At 57.6% G+C, this 20878-nt stretch overlaps 8 protein-coding genes across 8 annotated transcripts; 3 read left to right on the top strand and 5 right to left on the bottom strand.

Moving 5' to 3' along the window:
- Positions 1–251: 251 nt before the first annotated feature.
- On the top strand, positions 252–2980 carry ACO1O0_008228 (uncharacterized protein; the record flags this gene model as incomplete). The annotated part of the gene is made up of 2 exons (XM_083197592.1): positions 252–602; positions 671–2980. 2 exons carry the CDS (start codon positions 252–254, stop codon positions 2978–2980), a joined length of 2661 nt encoding a protein of 886 aa, XP_083047060.1.
- A 913-nt stretch (positions 2981–3893) lies between these two features.
- On the top strand, positions 3894–5245 carry ACO1O0_008227 (uncharacterized protein; the record flags this gene model as incomplete). Its single annotated transcript, XM_083197591.1, has 2 exons — positions 3894–3942; positions 4002–5245. The coding sequence occupies 2 exons, from the start codon at positions 3894–3896 to the stop codon at positions 5243–5245; spliced, it is 1293 nt and encodes a 430-aa protein (XP_083047059.1).
- A 1009-nt stretch (positions 5246–6254) lies between these two features.
- Positions 6255–7200, bottom strand: ACO1O0_008226 (EXPERA domain-containing protein; the record flags this gene model as incomplete). The annotated part of the gene is made up of 5 exons (XM_083197590.1): positions 6255–6337; positions 6427–6649; positions 6715–6851; positions 6921–6947; positions 7017–7200. 5 exons carry the CDS (start codon positions 7198–7200, stop codon positions 6255–6257), a joined length of 654 nt encoding a protein of 217 aa, XP_083047058.1.
- A 982-nt stretch (positions 7201–8182) lies between these two features.
- Positions 8183–9181, bottom strand: ACO1O0_008225 (uncharacterized protein; the record flags this gene model as incomplete). The annotated part of the gene is made up of 2 exons (XM_083197589.1): positions 8183–8988; positions 9019–9181. The coding sequence occupies 2 exons, from the start codon at positions 9179–9181 to the stop codon at positions 8183–8185; spliced, it is 969 nt and encodes a 322-aa protein (XP_083047057.1).
- A 1861-nt stretch (positions 9182–11042) lies between these two features.
- Positions 11043–12521, top strand: ACO1O0_008224 (FAD-binding oxidoreductase; the record flags this gene model as incomplete). Its single annotated transcript, XM_083197588.1, has 1 exon — positions 11043–12521. One exon carries the CDS (start codon positions 11043–11045, stop codon positions 12519–12521), a length of 1479 nt encoding a protein of 492 aa, XP_083047056.1.
- Positions 12522–12773: 252 nt separating this feature from the next.
- ACO1O0_008223 (T6SS phospholipase effector Tle1-like catalytic domain-containing protein) lies at positions 12774–15166 on the bottom strand (the record flags this gene model as incomplete). Its single annotated transcript, XM_083197587.1, has 2 exons — positions 12774–14818; positions 14878–15166. The coding sequence occupies 2 exons, from the start codon at positions 15164–15166 to the stop codon at positions 12774–12776; spliced, it is 2334 nt and encodes a 777-aa protein (XP_083047055.1).
- Positions 15167–16811: 1645 nt separating this feature from the next.
- ACO1O0_008222 (ClpP/crotonase-like domain-containing protein) lies at positions 16812–17663 on the bottom strand (the record flags this gene model as incomplete). Its single annotated transcript, XM_083197586.1, has 1 exon — positions 16812–17663. One exon carries the CDS (start codon positions 17661–17663, stop codon positions 16812–16814), a length of 852 nt encoding a protein of 283 aa, XP_083047054.1.
- A 616-nt stretch (positions 17664–18279) lies between these two features.
- ACO1O0_008221 (uncharacterized protein) lies at positions 18280–20758 on the bottom strand (the record flags this gene model as incomplete). Its single annotated transcript, XM_083197585.1, has 4 exons — positions 18280–18372; positions 18429–20497; positions 20577–20652; positions 20750–20758. 4 exons carry the CDS (start codon positions 20756–20758, stop codon positions 18280–18282), a joined length of 2247 nt encoding a protein of 748 aa, XP_083047053.1.
- Between the last annotated feature and the right edge of the window lie 120 nt (positions 20759–20878).

Below are 20878 nucleotides of genomic sequence, written 5' to 3'. Positions count from 1 at the left end.
TGCGTTGCTGCCAAGTGCCAGCCCAGCATGCGCTAAACCGCCAGCCCGTTCTTTTTTCCAGCCTCACCTCATTCAGCCTTTGGTCCCTTCCAACAACTTGAACTCGTTGAACTTGCACCAAACGAACGTCCATGCAACACTTGTCACCTTTTACGGCTTGAACCTATCGCCTCTAACGAATATTTTTTACGCCGGAAGGAAACTCGAGAAACGACAAGCCTTGGCGAGCCAAACGGCTCCAGCGCCGCGCGATGCCCAAGGTCAAGAGCTATTCGGCAGCTTGGCTGTCCAAGAACGCCCCTGGCCACCAGCTGTTCGAACCGTCTAGCGACGCGCTGCGCGCTCGCGCACTTTCCCCGGCTGCTGCTTCCAAGAAAGAAGCTGCACCAGGGCCGCGGAGGACTATTGCGAACCGGGGAACGCAGGTTTTTGTCGCCAACGGCAGGGAGATTCGGTGGGGCGACCTCGCCTACCTCAAGGAGCAGTGGTCAAATGGACAAGGCCGTGGAAGAGGTGGCAGCTATGGATCCCGCATTAAGCGCGAGGACTCGACACACTCCATCCAAGAGAGCGTCGAGTTCGACAATGCTGCAGGCATGCGGGTGAGTTGCGCCGTGGCCCAACGGCCGTTCCATCATGGGATACCTTGCTAACCTCATGGGACTTGCAGACTATCAAGACTCGATGCGCCGAGGATATCCGCCAGCTCATCATTTCACCCAACTCCAACTACCTCGCTATACTTACAACCCATACTGTTCACATCTGCGTCCTGCCCGATTCCTCTCACCTGACGAGCGAAGACACCAGCCCCTTGAAGCCTAAAATGTTCACCCTTGGGCCGACGACACATGTTACCTCGCGATCCCCCGTCATGTCCGCTCTGTGGCATCCACTTGGAGTTAATGGTTCCTGTCTTGTCACGGTAACGGCCGACGCGATCGTCAGAGTTTGGGAGGTGTCCGCCGAGGACCGATGGTCGTTTGACAACCCGACAACGTCAATCGACCTGAAGAAGCTCGCCGACGGGACGAACCTAGATCAGGACTTTTCCGCCTCGACTACGACGACCAACAAGGCCTTCTCGCCGGACTCGTTTGAGATGGAGGTCGCTGCAGCAAGCTTTGCTCATAAGGGAGCTGGTGGATGGAACCCCATGACACTCTGGGTAGCCATGCGAGAAGGTGACGTCTATGCCTTGTGCCCGTTGCTGCCCCAGAAGTGGGCACCTCCCCCGACTTTGATCCCTTCTCTGTCGGTGTCGATCGTGACAACCGTTGGAAGCATCGAGGATGATCCGGAAGTCTCCGAGTATGAGAAGCTTCTTGCGCAGCAGCAACTGGAGTGGATGGGTGAGTTGGATTCCCAGGAGCCCCAGATTGTTGAGGGTCTCCCTGGTGAACCACTTGTCGAGATCTATACTCGGCCGTCCCGGCCGGGCGTAATTCCCCGGCTCCAAGGGCCATTTGAACTCACCTCGGACCCCGACACAGGGGATGACTTGGACACATCTATCACTGATATCATGGTGATTGGAAAGAAGACAGAAACCGATGACCTCATGATGGGCGAGGAGGAGGAGGAGGAGCTGGATATAGAGGAGCGTGACAAGGAGGGCGCATCTCTACCCGTCATCTGCCTGCTCTCCACTAGCGGGCAGGTTCGAATTTACCTCGACCTGGAGGGCGTACAGGCCCAGTGGCTCCCGCCGAGGAACAAGTCTCGGCATGGGCGCCTCCTTGCTTTGTCTGAGCCACCGTCCCTCCTGGCATTCCAAGCCATCGATACCATGAGCCCGGTTGAGGTGAGCGAGGAGAGCTGGCCTGTCTTCAGCTACGATGTCATGTCTCGCTACGACTTTTTTGTCACGCACCACGCCGGTATCGTCTTTATTTCCCTCGCGTCGTGGATCTTCCGTCTGGAAAAGGAACTCACCGGTGATTCTGAAGCGGGATCGGACTTTCGAGTGGGACTGGTGGTCAACTCGCAGTCGTCGAGGGACAGGATCTACTCGCAGTCGACAGCGGACATGGCCGTGTCCCTTTCGGCTGCAGTGGCCATCTTCGACCCGGACCTTGGATACTTCCTCCTCTCTGCGACGCCTTACGAACCGATCGCCCTGACATTTGATACGCCGGAAATTGACATTGCGCCTCTACCCGAAGAGAGCCCCGTGTTTGAAAGAGAAGCAAGCAAGCCGCCGTTGGACTTTTACGAGCCTCGTCCAGTATTCCACCCTTCCCACGTATTCGATGAAGGATCGCAACTTCCTGGCTTTCTCGATCGGATGAAGACATCGCGATACAAGACATTGGTCAACCAGGAAATCAGGCTGAGCCCGATGACCCTGTCGTTATTCACTGATGCCCACAAGATCCTCAGTGATGAGACGTACCGCCTTGGCGTAGCAGCGTCAGAGGTATTCCGGCGATGCGAGATTCTCCAGTCGGAGCTGAGGGAGCAGATCGACAAGGCCAATCAGGTCAAGATCAAGGTAGACGCTATCAACGGGGCGCACCGGGATGGGGAGTCAGATCGGGTCAAGTACGACCGTCGGGTGGAGGAGGCTAGGGAACGTCAGGAGAGCCTGACATCGCGTGTCGAGAGGCTGCGGAAAATAGTAGGCAAGGCCACGACAAGAGACCTTAGCGCAAAGGAGCGCGTCTGGTTCGAGGAGGTGCGGTCGGTCGAGAATAACGTATCTGGATCCGACGACGCGCCAGAGAAGCGGAATCAGTCGAAGCAGCTGTGGAGACGACTTGAGAACGCCCGGGAACTGCAGGAGTCGCTGCTGTCCGAGGTCGAGTCGCTAAAGAAGGCTGGGGATGTGCAAATCTCAACAGCCTCAGAGCTGAGGATCCCACAGGATATCCGGCGGTCCAAGTTGCAGCAGGTCCAGGGCTTGCTGTCAAGGGAGTCTGCCCTGGTGGAGGCGGTTAGATCACGACTGGAACGGCTCCAAACGAGCACGAAGGATTAGTCTTGAGCCGCATGTGGTGGATACGTACCTATTCGGTGAAGCGGACATTGGCCATGGTCGACGACTATGATCTGTTGATATTACCATCTTGAATGAATAAGTAGTTGGGGGCGTTCGCCCTCCTGGAAATCCTTGTTCCGATCCCGGCGGCGTGGCATGAGGCGGGCGTAGAGTGAGGGATTGGGTTGAGCCCCAATCGTACGAAACGAATCAGCAACGGCTGAGACTGGGGTGACTATGTGATGAGACCTTTGAGACAGTCCACAAAATGCGGCCGATCCCATGTCGTAATCGGAAAAGCCATCATCCCACAGCGAGGCTGCCCCCGAGAGTGAAGCTGGGCTATCTGTTGACATGGATGATGTTGCCCTCCCTCCCTTGGGAGAACGTTGGAGCCCGAGTCCACACATACGTCAATGGGTAACATCAAACTCATAGGCCAAAGCAGGATGCTCCATGTAATACGAGCCGGATCGTACAGACTTACGCGATGTTTGGGCTCGGGAAAGGCGCCGTGTGCCAGTGTTGCTGTGGGACAAGGCCTTGTATACGTCTCTCGCCGTGCTCCGATGCCGATCTAGAACAATGATCATCGGCAGAAAGCCTGCATGAGAAGTAAGGCAAACAGGAACATTGGCTGGCAGCATATTTCGCCGCCCGGCCTCTCACACAGGTGCTACATGTACAAGACAGCTCGGAGCTGTATCAATCACAGCAAACACTATCCATGGATTCACGACAACTTGGGTGGCAGGTATAAATATGGGCGAGAAATCAGCAACACCAAGTCTGGCATCTCACAACTCCCATCTTCTCTTAATAGTCTCTTCTCAACAAAGATCTACCAGTGAACTTTGATCGTATGAAGCTGAAGCTTTGCCCCTCAGCAACTGGGTTCGCATACATCACCAACATGGCGTCCCATCACGGTGTCGGGCTCCCACTTGAGGTCCAGATTCGCAGTACGTTGATTTTATAGCAACATCTCCCAACTAAAGGGTGCGCTAAAAGGAGGCAACAGGAAACTGCCAATACTACCTGGGGGTTCAAGAGGACTCGATTGGGCTGGTCACGCAGCTCGACGACACTGGTATATGGAGCGCCCACGTGCTCAGGATGTACGATGACGGCAGCGGCAGAAGGACGGTGGTGTTGAGCGAGAAGGGTGAGAGTGGCATCGACCTCCAGCAGGTCCTGAGAAAGCTCCACGACCAGTCGGCCAGGGAGGTGAATACTCACATTGTCAAATACGGTATCGGTCACCGGGTCATGCCTACCGAGGGGAGTGACTATAGCGACGACGACGACGATGACGAAGATGACCATGGGAAGGGCGACGGAAGCAAGGCGTCTGACACAGAATACGAAAACCTCCACGATGACGATGACAGTGAGCAAGGCAAGTCGGAGAGCCAGGGACGGGGCAACACCAGCACCCCTATTCGGCTCCCCTGGAAGCGAGGGCCTCTCCCACCCCTCATCAGCAGGATGCCTCGCCGAGCATGTCCATATCCCGACGAGGGCGTATCTCAGATACCTGTGCGAACCCACGTCCTTCCTCCACGGCCCCCCACCCAGGCGTCACCGTATCACGGCAGCCAGCCGTCCCCTTGGCGCCCACCCCCGAGACAGCCTCACCGCGGCGGCTCCTCCTCCTCCTCCTCCTCAGCAACGGCCATGGCAGCAGAAGCATCTCTGGAAGCATCTCCTCCGCCGCCGCCGCCGCCCCCTCCGTCCATTGGCCGCGCCTCCAGCACCACCGCCACCAGCAGGATCGTCCGCTTCGAGCCGCCGATGCTCCCCCCCAGTCCGCTCAGCAGCCCGCTCGGCGGCGGAGGAGGAGGGGCGAGGCCGGCCCTCATCAACGTCGACTGGGTCGGGCGGTGCCGCTTCTCGCTCGTCGACACGGTGCCGCTGTGGCGCACGGCCGTGGTCGACGCGGCGCTGCAGGCCGTGCTGGAGCGCCGTCGTAGGGGGGGGGACACCGGGCTGCTCCTGGCGCCACCGCCGCCTCCTCCGCGGCTCGTGGGCACGCTGAGGCGCGTGAGATTGGGGGGCTGCGAGTCCGAGGTGCGGTGCCTGGTGGACGACCTGGCGCCGCTGCTGAGGGGCCTGGCGAGCACTGGTAGTGGCAGCAGTAGTAGTATTACTGGCACGACGACGACGGGGATGATGGGCGAGGCGCTGCCGTCGTTTGACGTCGAGATCCGCAGTGGGCCGCCGCGATGGGCTGGGCAGGGCCGAGAGACGGGGTCTGTGAAGTGAGGCGGTGGTTTGCGAGGCCAATGGTTACCTTGTTGGTGATGCTGAGTGAGATGGGGGTGATGGGGGTGGTTGGGGGCAACTGGGGGGCATGACACTCACCTTCACCGACATTTCCGGAACAGGCAATGGCACCTAGATGTGATTCATGGGAAAGACTGTGCGGGGGAGTGCTTGATTCAGACTCAACTATTTAAAAATACTCTCCATTATCATGCATGGCGCAGGTCTTGTGTTGCCTCGTTCCCGGTTGACCTCCGTCCAGTGGTGGATCACACTTCGCTCCGGGTCCAGTCGCAGGTAACCCTGGAGTGGCGTGGGGTTCCCGTTGATGTTCAAGCAAGTCTAGAAAAATCTAGACTACCCGCAATGTTACTATTTTTGTTTTGTTCTGCCGTGGAGAGAGAGAGAGGGAGGGGGGAGAGAGAGAGGAGCGCGGCCGTTGCTGCTCGCGGGATTCACCTGGGCTGTGAATAATACTCCTGTGGGAGTCGAATGCCTCACAGACACGTTTCTGTGTTCCCGCACACCGTGCTTTGTGTACCAAGCAAAACGCTAAGCTGTTGTGCTCTCCCCTCGGTATTCGCCCGACCGGTGGCGTACAGACTAATGGCCGATCTGATCTTGCAGGAGCCTAGTGCATCAGATCGGTAAACAGTGAGGCGAAGCTTTCGGGAGAGCCATTGGCGTATCAATTGAGCCCCGTGATAACCAGCAGAGTCATGTGGCCTTTTGTGGTGCCGACAGTAGAGCGGGATGTTGCATTCATCTCCCCTTCCCTGAAGTACCACCCATACAGGAAGAAATCACTCCCCAGGTTGTGTCAGTGTAAAGGTGGGAATACGTACAACCACCGTGCCCAACTTGTTTTTGGTGGCGTGCGGGTCTCATGCCTTGACTGTCCTATGCTTGTGCTAGCTAATGGCACCTTGATGTAATATGTGATGATTGCGAAGACCAAAGCATAATGTGTCCCATGACACTTCATGCCATACATGTGTGGCCTTGCCGCTCATCGCCTCTTAAAACCCTGTTCCTTCTCCCGCAACGCCCCAAAAGCATGGCCTATCTCCAAGAAGCTGTCGCGAAGCAACCCTACATCACAGACACACAGACGGTCAGTTCTGAGCATGCCGGGAGGGAGGGAGACGCAGAGATCAAGTGGAATGAATCCTCGGACGTACATAGCGGTACGACTGCCCAGGGGGCGTTCATGCCGACGTAGTAGACCCAGTAGTAGAGCATCTCGGGCCGGCTGTAGGAGACGCCCTCGGCCCAGTTGGTCAGGTAGTAGAGTGCGACGCCGTAGGCGTGAGCGGTGCAGACGATGATCTGGAGGGGGTGCCGGGCGGGATGCCGGGCGATGATGGCCGCGACCGTGAGGAGCGAGAGCGGACCCCAGACAAACTTTGGACATCAGAGTAAGCCGGAGAATATCAATCCCAAGTGGGGGTCTCTGAGGGGGAACATACGGCTGTGATGGTCTCGACGCAGACGGTGAAGACGTCGAGGGTCAGGTAGCGCGAGTCGGAGAGCGTGTATTCCTTCCAGAGCTGCGCAAACAGCGTGTCCATGCCTGCTATGCTCGTCCGATAGTAGAGGTAGTATCCTGGTACGTAGTATCAGTATCCGTCAGTCAGTTGCACAGGGCAATTGCCTAGACTGGCGAATGCCTCACCCTCAAAGAACATGTGCAAGAATGCACCTAGAGGGAACGGCGTTAGAACGGTTCAACGGTACACCTTCTGCTGGCCAACAACGCATGGGGGCTTACACAACGCGAACCAGCTGGCTGCGAAGCGGTCGATGAAGCGGGCGTTTGCTCCCGCCAGGCGGTACGCCGCGACTATGATGATGGTGGCGATGGCCCCAAAGGCGGCGACCAGTTGGAGCGCGGGCGTCACGTTGGGCGCATAGTTGGCGATGGCCGCCTCGGGCGGATAATAAGGATGGTCCATGCTGCGTTCGCTAGTTTGTGATCAGACAGAGTCCAGGAAGATGGTGGGCGATGAATTGTTGTGACGGTGAGCTGATTCATCAACTATAAATGCGTATAATACACCCTCTTAGCTCCTATTTATTACTCAGTCAGTATCTTCGCACCCGCCTGCCAGCTACATACCTATTTAAGTTGTCATGATGCTAATAGTAGTATAATAGTGAAAGGCAATTTCGAGTTGCTATGGAGTCTTCATGAGGCGCAACGTCGAGAATCAAATAGCCAGGGCCGCTCCTTGGCATTTGATTGGCTTGTCTCAGCCAGGAAGTCGTTCAGAGTGGAGAGGAACAAACAGGGGTAAAAGTGCCAAAGTGACAGATGGAGCGGCCAGCCATTAACATGCATAAGTACAGCGGTAACAGGACAACTGTACAATAATAAAAATCGAACAATATAGTCTTGACAGGTCAAAAAGTGCATAGAGGTTTGGCTTTCCAGCTACCTAGCTAGTGTCAGGCGGTGATATGATTATATCATATATGTGTAAGTTTGGAGTAGAAATTCAGAATGCAGACTCCAAGGCATGTACGGATATATATTCCCCGATATAATTCATATCTGAGCGCTCCTCCTGGTCACCACCTACGGCTACCCTCTCGTAAAGGGTCGCCTCGGATTGGAACAAACTGAACATTCTGCTAGTGTTGTGCTCGAAATAGGGGGGCTATGCTCTCCTGGACGAGGTGAGAAGGCTATTTCGTCAACGAGGGGCTTTCCATGGGACATGCGGTCTATGATCAAAGAGGCACTTCTCGTGCTCGTGGCTTATGCTTCGGAGGTTGGTCGTCATTACCACACTAGAGGCTTTAACAAGTAAACCGAATGAATATAGTTGCCCGTACACCGTCTCGGATGTAAAGCCTCAATGCCGCGGCCTTCTAACAGTGTAAAGGGAGCGGACTTGATGGGCGCAGGTTCTGATAACCTATATAATTAGTACATCAGTAGCATACCTCCCCCTTCATCAGCACTCTGGCTGTCCGCAAGAGCTCCGCAGACACGAGCCTGCCGTCGCGAGCCGTTGTTCCTATGTCCAGCTTGCCGCTCGGGTGGCCTATTGTGACAGTTGAGATCGATCCAGCCTTGTCACCCACCAATTCTGCAGCTACCGTGCCTGGAAGTTGAGATGCTGCCCCGAGACAGAGGGCCAGGGTCAGCGGCACTGCTTTGTGAGCCTGTCCCATGGACATGGCGAGGCACCGGATGTCGACATCGGAGGAGTCCCCTGTGGGGAAGAGGATGAGTACTTTGGGGATGCTTTCAACATCAGGATCCAACCCCATCTTCAAGGCGCCTGCACGACGAATTTCCTCTAGGCGGGCCTTGAGAGCGGCATCTGCTTCCACGGCATCTGGGGTGAGGGTCTTGACATCACCAAGTCCCAATTCTCGCGCAGTGACAAATACGCCTGGGTTACTGACATCGACCAGCGATGCCGGGATGGTGCTCCCATCTGAAAGGTCTAGGGCGTCGACGGGATTCCCCGTCGGCAATGCCTTTCCCGTCTTGGCTCCCGCCGGGTCCATGAAACTCATCGTGATCCGAGAAGCGACGCCAGCTACACCGTCGAGGATGTAGTCACCATCGGGACAATATTTGAGAGGATCCCCGTTGACCTTGAACTTGGATACGAGGACTTTGGATGTGTTGGTGTTCAACAATTTGACCGATGCCCACTGCACCCCATCACTGTCCCGCGACACGGCAACTTGGTCTTGGATCATGCCCCAGTCCCACGCGACAGGGCCTACGGCGGAGGACATATTGCCGCAATTACCGGCCATGTCCAGCTTGCCGTCCTTGATGCCCACCTGGACAAAGGTGTAGTCGACATCCACGTCCGAGCGCGACGGAGGTCCCAGAACCATGATCTTGGAAGTGGACGAGACGCCCGATCCCATCCCATTCAATTGCCGTCCGTAGGGATCGGGGGAACCCATGGCACTAGCAAGGACGTCGCCCCATTCGCTTTGAGGGGGTAGGTGATCGCGGTGGATGATGAGGCCATTCGATGTGCCTCCCCGCACAAACCAGGCTGGGAGGCTGCGCTGGCCATGATTTCGCGCTGTCGAATAGGGTTGCCCGCGAGGCTGGAGGGGTGGGGAGGAGGAGGCCATCCTGCGGAACTGCTGGCACCGTGGCCTTAGCCGTAGGCGTGATGCATGCGGTGCGGACACGGCGGAAGCAGGGGCGCAGGCTGGGAGCGACGTGATGACGTGGACCGGGACTGAGAGAGCCGTCAATAGCGGCTTTGCACCCATGCCCAGGCGACAGAAGGTGGTGGGCATGGTATGCCGTATTGTGAAGAGGAGCAGGAGTTGGTGATGGGATTCAATGGAGTTTTTTTCTGGAGCAAGATGGCGGGAAGTCGCATCCCCGTCGGGTACATGCACCTTCCCGATTGCCGAATTCCACACTCAGGCATGACCAACTTGGTAATCGCCAACCACGATCCCTCCTCCATCATCTTCCATCACCACCGTCGCATTCACCTTACCCAGCCTGCATAGTTCCATGGTTGCATAGTTGCATGGTTGCATGGTTGCATGGCAGCCCCCACGCCTTGCCGTTCTCGACGCTCGCCGCTATCAATGTAGCCTCCAGGTTCAGACTGGTTGGAACACAATCTCTCACCACGACAACCGCATGTTCGCCGCGTGCTGGCTATTCAAGACACGTCGAGCTTCAGCATACGAGTACTGCAGCTGACACCCAGTTGTTGCACATCAGTACTACGGGTACTGCGTGGTGCTGCCAGTCTAACTGTGATGTCAAAGAGAGAAACAATTATCAGTAATTAATTTGCCCTACATGAAAAACCCAACCAAGGCATCCGGACCAAAGGACGCGTGATCTCCACGCTAGGGCGGCCCGGAACACAGCCATGGGTTCCCCCGGCCTCAACTCCCTTGACCATGATCTCTAGCCGGTCAGCAATCGAGATTAGTTGGGCCATGCCTTGTCGATCACCCTCTCAGCTCGTCGGGACTTTGCATCATTGGACGCCACGGTTGCAGCCTGAAAATGTTTGCTTCCCAAATGGGTCTCTCAGCAAGTCTGGGATCCGTATCGGGCGATTCAAGTTGGTTTCTCAACTGCTCAAGCAACCACGGCTCATCAGACCGCCCTCATGGCCATCAAGTTTTTTTTTATGATCTGCTCTGTAATCTGTACAATGGATCGTCTGCCGGCCATCAGCCCGATCCGCACTAGGCGAATCAATCACAGTCAGATCTCGGCCTCCGTCGGGGTTGTCCTTTATGGGCATCAATACTGCTGTCGTCTACACGTCTTAGACGGCTCCTCCACCTCAGCTGACAGTCCAATGGATACTAATTTTCCAAGATGGGAACAGGCCGTATCACTTCAAGAGTCTTGATACACTCATCGAATAGGGTCCTACCGCGACCCTCCTCAAGAACCGTCCGCTCCCCTTGTCACCAGGTCCTATGATGCTGCGGGCTTTTTCACACCCGGAGCAATGCCCAAAGGTGTATACATCAGCTAACTAGTTTCTTTACCCTGCAGCCTGTGTCTTGAATAAGCATGCACGCCAGCACAGTTGGTTAACACGAGGCCCACTTGGTGTTGTTGCCCCTAGGAGCTATTACGACGAGGAGTGGGAGATACCATACACCGAATCGAAGACACCATGCAGTGAATCAGAGACAACATGCACTCAAAGGAGGGACCATGCAGTTGGGACTACAAGAGGCGCAAGTGAGCCATCGATTCTCCTATGCGGTCCGTAAATCAAAGATCTACACTCTCACACTTTCGTTGGCTATGCTTGTCAACAAAATGTTCCCCCTGTTAGTCCTCGCTGCTTTTGCAGCCTTAGCCAAGGGCGACACCTGCTCCTCCGTCGAGGAACTCACCGCGGTCGAAGTCGCCCGCCCCCTTGAACTGGCGTACACGATCGAACAGAACGAATACTGGTCCGAGTCTTGCACACTCTTGAAGCCCTCCTGCATCATCTTCCCCACGACCTCGCAAGAAGTTGCCGCCGTTGTCAGGATCCTCAAAAAAACAGACGAAAACTTTGCTGTCAAGTCTGGTGGACACAATCCCAATAAATACTGGTCTAGTGTCAAAGGCGGCCCTGTCATCTCGACTGCCAGGCTCGACCATGTTTTGCTAGATCAAGAGACGGGCGTGCTGCAGGCGGGGCCCGGAAATCGCCTCGATGGCATCTCTGCCGAGCTTGATGGAACTGGCTGGACGTTTGTCGGTGGGCGCATTGGAAACACTGGCATAGGCGGCCTCATCCTCGGCGGCGGTCTGTCCTACATGTCTACCCAGTATGGCTGGTCTGCGTCCTCGGTCATCGAGTACGAGGTCGTGCTCGGCAATGGCACCATTGTCACTGCATCGGCCGACCAGCACCCTGATTTATTCAAGGCCCTCAAGGGCGGCGGGAACAACTTTGGTATCGTAACATCGTATACCCTCCAGACATACCGTCAGGGGGATGTCTACGGTGGCAACCTGGTCTTCTTTCGGTCCAAGGAGAAGGACGAGAAGCTGCTCAAGGCTGTCCGCGACTTTACAGAGTACAACGAGGATGAGAAGGCCGCCGTCATTGTAACGGCGGAGCGGGCCACCCTCAATGCCATTGATACGTGGATCCTGTTCATCTTCTACGACGGAGTCGACGTCCCAGACAACATCTTCAAGAACTTCACTGATGTCGGGCCGTTCCTCAACACCCTCCGGGTCCGCTCGTACGCCAACATGATGAAGCTCAGCAACTGGGTCGTCGTCGAGGCCTCCACGGTGCACATCGCCACTGAGACCATCCCGCTACCCTCCGAGGAAAACAGCACCAAGGTCTTTGACAGCATCCACTCCCACTGGCGCGACATCACCAAGACCACCCTGGCCGTCCCCGGTATCATCGCCTCCATCGCCTACCAGCCCTTCCCCAAGCGCATCGCCCGCGCTGCCATGGAGAGGGGCGACGACCTCATCGGCGCCGTGCCGGACGCGGACAAGCTCATCATCGAGATGAACTACAGCTTCCTTCCGGGCCCCTTTGACAAGATGGCCAACATCATGGAGGACACGTACACGGGCGTCCGAGAGAGGGTGCTGGCGTGGCAGGAGGACGGGACGTTGCCCAGCGATGTCTATCTGCCCCTGTTTATGAACTACGGATTCTTCCGGCAGGACTACTTTGCAAGGTTGAAGCCGGAAAGCGCTGCTCTGGCACGTGCTGTGTCAGACGACTATGATCCGGAGGGACTGTTCCGTGACCGGACTGGCGGTTGGAAGCCGTAAACACCCAGCCAGTGGTGGTGGGCCTCCCTCTCACTGATCGAATATTGCTTCCTTGCCAAGGGTTGATACGAGGAATGGTATGGGAAATGTATTCGGATTGTCGGGATGTTGCAAAGCGCTGCGTATTCTTAGGTTGCCCCCGTATTATTACCTGGCAAGATATTTTGGTACCGACTGGAATGTACCTTTGACACACTCCCATGTTCTAATAAGATAATACAACCTGCTGCAAAGCTGGCCCCTTCCACACTCTTAGTTTCCCCCGTTCATATTATCGGGATTCTTCTTCCGCACCCAGATCTCCCCAATGGGATCACCGCTCTCAGCAATGCAGATCCAGTCTCCGATACCATGCTCGGGCGGCGCCCGACGCACCCCTCGTCCCCCGCCGCCGATGATGAGGTTTCCTGGGCGGTAGTTCCTGTCCTCCTTCATGCGGCGGATGACGCTGCCATGGACGCGCACATTGTCGGGGATGTCGCGGACCTCGCCGCGGGGCAGCGGCCAGCGGATGGGCTCCCAGGAGCCGTCGCCCTTGAGGTCCATGCGGCGGAAGGGTAGGTACTCCATGAACTTCCAGGCCGAGACGGCGATGGCGCCGAGGCCCCCTCCGTAGGCGAGCGAGTCGTGGATGCGGGCCGTGTGCGCGCTGCTCATGAGCCCGTGGAATCTGCATTCGTCTTCGTCATCCGAGTCAGAGTCCGAGCCCGAGGACGAGGTGGTAGACGATGAGGAAGAGAAGATCTTGCGTGTGGGGGAGACGTCGTCGTCATCCTGGGTCCGGGGGGGAGACTCAGCAAAGTGGGGATGTCCGCCGTTAGCCATGCGGATGTCGGGTATGCCAGGCCGGTTGTTGGGGGCGTTCTGCCCGGCCCCCTTCCTCTGCTTCTTCTGCTGCCTCTGTTGTCTCTTGAGCTCGACGGGGCGTTTGGCCGGGTTGAGGCCGTCCCACTCGGCACCACAAGCGCAGCCCATCTCAGCGACCTTGTCTGGGTCAAAGGGCAGTCCAGCACGCATGGCCTCGCGTACGATCCACGCGAGGGGCACATGGCTGGCACTTTTGCTGTCCTGGAGCATCTCCCAGCCACCTCCGACGTCGGCGTGGCCGCCCGAGAACCAGACCTCGTCAATGTCCTGGACGTCGTCATCCCAGTCCGGGTCGATATCAGATGGTGCCGTGCCGCACCCGTCCGACATCACGTCCGAGGGAGCACGCAGTTCGTCCTGCGCCTGTTGCTGTTGGGACATGGGGCGGCGTCGGGATGCCGAGCGGGCTCGGTAGGGGGTGAACTCGGCCTGGGTGGCCCTGCGCTGGGCCATGTCATCACGATCCTGGAGAGCGCTTGCCATCTGTATTTGGGCCTCGCTAGCCCGGCGCGGCTTCCCGCGCTGGTTTTCTACCCGAGGGGAGAGAAAAGTGCTCATTCGACGGCGGCCCCGATCCTCGAATGGCTTGGGCTCTGGCGACGGCACCGTATCTGGCTGTTGCGTCTTCTCCGGTGGTACTTGAGGCCTGCGGCCAGCGGGTTCACTGCCAGGAACAACAGTCTCATCTTCGGCGGGCCCCAGCTGCTTCTCGGTCTGGTCCTCGGTCTTAGTCTTGTCAGGGCTAGCAGTGTTATACATATTGAAGTACTCCCATCCCTTCCAGTCGCCGATGTGATGGTGACGGTGGTGGTGCCTGTGATGTCTCCGGGCCCTGGGATTGTCCTGATACATGAGGTCCTGGCGGAACTTGGCCCGTCGCTCGTCAATGCTGACGGCGTGGCGGATGACCCTGGCGCTGCTGCGGGCCGTGTATGGGAACTTGGAGCGCTGCATCCAGGCCGTCTCAAAGCGGGGTACTGAGTTGACCGTGTCGAAGAGGCCGAGGAACTGGATGCGGCCGACGGGGCGTGAGAAGGTCTCACGGAAACCCTTCATGAAGTTGAACATCTTGCGCTGTTGGGCGTCGGCGGCCTCGTCGTCGGCGCCGGTGCTCTGTTGGCGGCACTGCCACTGAGCAAAAGCCTTCCAAGCAAACTTGACCATCTCCTCGTTGCCATGGGAGAGGAGGCCGATGTAGTCAAGCATCTCGGCGAGGAAGCGGGCGATGTAAGCGCCGCGGCTGAAGCCGAACATGTAGATCTCATCGCCCGTGTTGTAGAAGCGCATGAGGAAGCGGTAGCCGCCGACGACATGCTGGTCAAAGGATGAACCGACGGCCGAGTCCTTGGCCTTAGTGTACCATGAGTTAAGGCGCGCGCGGACACTGGTCTGGGAAAGGGAGCCAGACGTGACGTAGGTGCCGATGCCAGCTGTGAGAGACCATGTTAGAAGGTATTCTGTACGGGGTTTATCTGATAAGGCAACCTACGCTGGTAGTAGTGATACTGGTCATCGGAGGTGCGGTCTAGCATCCTAAAGATCTTGAGGATGTTGCTGTCGCTATCATCGCCGTGGAACTTGTTGCCAGTACCGTCAAAGCACAGTACCAGCTTCCGGACACCCCTGGATCGCATGGCCTGACCGGCATCTGACTTCTTGTAGGCGACCATGTTCTCTGCCCTGAGAGACTCGGCAGGGTCATTGCGCCTGGGGTATTTCCTGGAGTCGTTCCTGTGCTCTCGTGGAGAGGACGAGCTGGGCTCGAGGCGTGCGTCCATGGCGGGCAACGTAGCCTGAACACCTCGGGCAGTTGAGGTCTGGGCGACGAAAGTGGTCAATGGGAGGAGAGTTGGATCTCCTCGGTCGACAACCGACGACATGGACCAGCCGCATCTGCCGGTCTCATTATCTCATGAGGCAATCTGCCCTTTCTCCACCCGACGCCATGTCCGTTCTCAACAAGGATAGGGCGGTATCGCCGACCAAATGGAGGCTCGACAAGCCACATCGGAGAAGGCAATGCAGCTCGCTGGCACCATTGCACAGACTAGACCGTTAAGGTCCAAAGAGGCTGGCCGGTGGGCGGCTGAGAGACGAAAATCCTGGCCAAGGTCGGGGGGGCAGCTGGAGGGCGATTGGCGGGGGGTGGCAGCGACGGGTAGTGGCAGCGGCGGTCTGCATGGAGGCTGGAGGGGAATGTCTTAGAACCTCTCCCCAGTGGGAGAGCCCGAGAGGGCTGAATCGCCAAGATCGGGGTCTAGATGCGGCGGTTGAGGGCCTGAGCGAGACTGCGAGTTGTGACATTGCGTAAACGGTGAGACGGTGCTGCGAGCTGCGAGCTGCTTTGGACAGCAGTGGTTGAGAGTGGGTGACACAAGACTGATAGTGGGTGACAAGTGAACGGCAGTGGACGGCAGTGGACGGCAAGTGCAGACCATGCAGGACGCTAGAGGCCAGCATCCACTTCAGCGGTTTTCAGCCGTCAACCCTTTGCCCTTTTGGGCTCTTTGGCATCTCTGCACAGTCTGCAGCGGGAACCGCGTCGATCATCCGAGCCATCATTTATCAAGCATTGGCTATTAGTAGCAGTGTACGGAGTATTAGTATTCGTCTCGTATCGGACTGCAAGATGCGAGAGGCGCCACTGGCCCCTAATATTATACTGGTAGAAAATCAAAAATACCAGTGGCCAGTCATTGCGATAATGCAGGAGCAACCCTCAGCTAGCGGACTAGAGCGTGTGTTCGTGGGGAGGCATTGCTTTTTCAGAGGCCCATCTCATTCTCCACCGCCTCGTAATAATTACTAGGACGAGTTGTTATACGATAACCACGAAGTACGGATAGCCGTATATACTACGAATACTCATCCCAGTAAAAAAGCCTGTGTTTGTAATCTTGGTGCGCGAGACCCCCGATCCAGATTCAATTGCACAGCGTCGCATCGAGTCTGACGCCCACGAGCCGTCCTTGCTCAGCCAAGACGAACCCCATTACGCTCCTAATATGGGGTAAGGAGTGAGAACAAGCTCACGGATGAACCAGCGTCGGGGTAGCTAACGGGTAGCTACTAGTACTCGTACGTGGACCATGGTCATCTCGTCGAGGCCTGGACCACATGAGCGCTCGCATGTCTCTGAGACACGACACCACGCGCGCATCGGATGGACGTTTATTACTACTAGGTATGCAGTGCATGGACATGACATAACGTATACTACCTAGTATCGTCACCCAGGGCTATGTGCGAAATAGGAAGGACGCCGCACGGACGTATCGAGGCACTACTAGGCGAGGTGGCTCATCCGTCCAGTGTACATACGATATCTCGGGAGTTGCGGAGATGTCGTACCTCATTGGATTGGCCCATTAGCGGTGGATGGTGTACTGATATTTGTGAACCATCCAGCAGTGCTGATGACGCCTACAACTTGCTGTCCTTCCACACAGGCTCGCGCTTCTCCACAAAGCTCAGCACGCCCTCCTTCATGTTCTCCCCGGCATCCATGCCCGCATAGATGCCGTACTCGACCCTCCTGGTCGCCGCCCGCGGCTCCTCGGCCTCCCAGCCGCTCAGCAGGCCCTCGCGGCTGACAATGACCGAGTCCGGCGAGTTGCCCGCCACCTCGGCCGCCCACCGCAGCGCCTCGGCCACGACGTCGTCCGGCGCCCCGGCCACCACGCGGTTCACGATGCCCCAGGCCTGCATCGTCTGCGCTGAGAACATGCGCCCCGTCAGCGCCATCTCCGACGCCCGCGCCCGCCCGACCAGCCGCGTCAGCCTCGGCAGTGCCCCCGCGATGGCCACCACCCCACGCTTCGCCTCGGGCAGGCCGAACTGAGCGCCCTCGGCCGCTAGCACCATGTCCGCGTTGAGCGCCATCTCCATCCCGCCGCCCAGGCACAGCCCGTTGACGGCCGCCAAGATGGGCTTCTTGCCGCGGCGGTTGCTCAGCCCGCCGAAGCCGTTGTCGTTCCACTTCTCCATCTTCTCCAGCTCCGGGTCCGGCGCCGCGCCGTCCTGGTGCTTGTCGTGCCACTCCTTGAGGTCGGCGCCCGCGCAAAACGCCCGGCCCTTGCCCGTGAGGACTGCTACGCGCAGCGCGGGCTCCGCCTCGAACCACGTCCACAGCCGGTCCAGGCGGTAGTGCATCTCGCGCCGCAGGGCGTTGAGCTGCCGGGGTCGGTTGATCGTGACGAGGAGGACGTGGGGTGCGGGCGAGGACACGACCGTGTCGGGGACGGCGGGCGGTGCTGTGGCGAAGGTCTGGGACATGGTGACGGACTGGGGGAAGGTTGTGTGTGATACAGTGAAGAAGCGAGAGCCCGCGTTGGTGTGGTAGAGACGGGGCATAGTAGGACGGCGCTTGCTAATCGATCCGTGCGCTTGATGGAACGCAATGAATGGCGGGGAGAATGGCGTGGTTGAGCCTCTGGTGGATTTGTTGAGGCGGGACGGGTGGGTTACTACCCCAGATTCCGGGGAAATTATTAACATCCCGTCGATCCAAGACCCAAGTGGGGGTTCGGCTGGAGGTTGCGAACCTCGGCATTGATGACTTTCGAACCGGGGCTCGGTATACGGGACTATATATGGTCGGAAATATGGTTAGTAGGCATTGATGATAGGCCACAATTAATATTAAAGTACGAAACACACGCTGGTTCAATAATATGCATGGGCCCATCGGTGTTTGCTCGAACCGCAATAGGCCGTGGCGGGATGAAATTAACAAGTTGATTATCGCTGAAGCTGCCTCGCATTAGCAACCTCCCCCAGCCATGGTCGTCTGGATTTCCTACTGTACATGAGAGGCTCCGAAGCCGCTGCTGACCCTTACGTTCCCAATCTGCCGAAATCTTTACCGATCCATCCTCCTGACATGGCCGGACTAAGCTGGCAGTCCACGCTTTTCCGACTCGGTGTAGAAGATGACCATTCGCCAGAGCTTCTTGACCAGGTCCTCGGCTTCGTCGTCCAGTGCCTGTCATATTCAGTCAGCCAATGTTCAGAGTTCAAGGTCAGAGAATAGGAACTTACCCCCTCCAGCTCCTCTGCCAGAGCTGCCGCATTGCCGTGATTGCGTAGATGCTCCTCCACCGTCTCCACCAGCATCTCCTCCTGCACGCCCAGGTACTCGACAATCTTCTTTTCCACAAACGGCCGCAGCTTGTCTCGGACGACGCCGTCGTCCATAAAGTCCCACTTGACGTCCCACTTCCATAGGCCTTCCTTGTCCGATGGAATCTCCTGGGCGAGCGAGCGCACTGCCTGTGAGATCTCCTCGTCTGTCATGCCAGCTGTCGCAGAGGTAGGCTCGTACTGGATGGGAATAAGCTGCCTCTTGGTAGACTGGTCGGCCTCCTCGTCGTCCAAGAGACCCTCCACCTCGGCGATTGTCCGCCTTTGGGCTCCTGCGCGCGAGGCTTGTGCCTTCTGTGCGGCTGCGCCGAGGGAGAGCTTGAACGGCTGCGGTGCAGACACCGACTCCGGCTGCCGCCGCTCCATCTCGTGAGCCTGGCGATCCAGGAAAGAGTCGGCCATGCCACGCGCCCGCTCCAACTCAGCTTGCTCTCTCCTCCGCTCTTCGTGCTCCGCGCGGCGATCAGCCTCGTCCCGCGCCTCCTCATCCGCGCGGTCCATGTCCCGTTTCCTAGCCCAGCTGACATGGTCCCGGTAGTACGGGTGCGACTTGCGGCTAGCCTCTCGCTCATCATCCCAGGCCTTCTCCCGTTCGAGCTGCTCCTGCTTTCTACGCTCAAACGTCTCCGCCTCTTGCCTCTCGCGCTCCCGTTCTCTTTCCAGCGCGGCCTGCCTAGAGCGCTCACGGTTCGCCCATTTTCGCTCCGCCTCAGCATAAGCCTTGTCGGCTTCGGCCTTATGCTTTGCCTGATGTCTCTTGTAGAGTTCCTCGTCGTCGGCGTCAGTATCGTCGTCCTCCCTGTACATCGAATACTCCGCGTTTGATACCCCGCCGTTGACAAAGGATACGCGGTTCGGCCCGTTCTGACCTTTAGGTCCTGAAGGCGCATTGGGTACGCTCCCACGAGGACCCAGCGGCACGTTATTAGCACCTGCGCCACTGGGTGGTGAGGCAAGGCGAGATGGTCGTGACATGCCACTGCGCTGGCGTTCCATCTCCTCCATCTCTTCCTCCTTGCGCAGCCGCTCCATGTCCCGCTGATTACTACGCTCGCGGAATGCAGCTATCTCTCCTGCGACAATCTCTCGCATCTCTGCCGGTATATCGGACAGCTCATCGTCCTGCGCCAGGGTAATATTGACCACCTCGACATTCTCGCCATTCTCATTGCTCTTCATGGCAACATCGCCATCGGCATCCGCCACAGAGCCCACTGGGGGATAGAACAGATCTCGAATGGCCCGCTTGAGGGCAGCTTTGTCAGCCTCTAACCTCTGTTCGGATCCACTATCGTCCCCTTTGTCCTCTTCGTAAGACTCAATGTACTTGAGTGTACTCTCATCAACGGTGACTTGAAGCTGCACCTTCTCAATGTCTTCGAATGAGTCGTCTTCGGGAGGGTTTGTCACTGCTTGTTGTCGCTTGAGAGGGACCTCGACGGTCTGCTCATGGAGTAGCTTGACTGCCATGGATAGGGACTCGGGGTCGTCGTACAGCGCAAAGCCAAATTTGGTCCCCTTATGTTCCTCCATAACGCTGGCAGAAGCGTCCCAGCGCCTCAGCTTCCCCACAGCGCCGAGCAGCTTCTCCATGCTATCGCCAGCACTCAGGCTCTCAGGAATGTTGTGTACGAATAGTGTCCGCACCTTTTCCTCGTTTGTTGGGGGCGCCACCATCTGAGGAGTCTCCCTGGGCTGCCTACCCTGCTCGCCGCCCCTCTCCATGCCGAGGCCCGACCGCCCATGGCTCGGTGTTTGCGATCTGTCTGCTTCCTGGCCCGGTGTCCCCGGCTTTCCAGATCCCGTACCTAGCCGAATGACGGGGGCGTTGAAGTTGATATTAGGCATATTCGCAGGCGCTTGGAAATTGGGAGGGAGGCCGCTTGGACGATTAGCTTGTGTGGCGTTATGCTGCTGAACCCCAGGAGGGGCCATTCCCGGAGCAGGAGACATGCCTGGTGGAGGTCCTGTAGAGCATGTTAGTTTCTCCCGATCCAACGTCACTAGGCGTCAAAACTTTATTGCGGGAGAAGCAAAAGAACTCACCTAGACCGGGAGGGGCACCCATTCCCTGAGGAGGGTTGCTCCCCGGGTACCCGCCATAGGCTGGCGGCGCGCCGTACTGGTGCCCTGCGAAGGAAGTCATGTCAGCTCTATCTACACCAAATTGGTCATTGTGAAGGGCCGGCGGGTATTATCGGCCCTGGATGGCAACTTACCACGTCCATACTGATTGTACGACATGATAAAATTCCCCTTGCGAGCTTGGGTCGCTCGCCCTCTATTCCACGCCTCGACCGAGCGCAAACGTAGCCGGAGATGTAGTTGGCGACGCTGCTGTCGTACGT

The sequence above is a fragment of the Amphichorda felina genome (genome assembly GCF_050947745.1).
Source record: "Amphichorda felina strain 45539 chromosome Unknown scaffold_8, whole genome shotgun sequence".
NCBI classification, from domain to species: Eukaryota; Fungi; Ascomycota; class Sordariomycetes; order Hypocreales; family Bionectriaceae; genus Amphichorda; species Amphichorda felina.
Note: the sequence above shows the minus strand (reverse complement) of the source record. Positions and strands in the feature narration are given on the sequence as shown.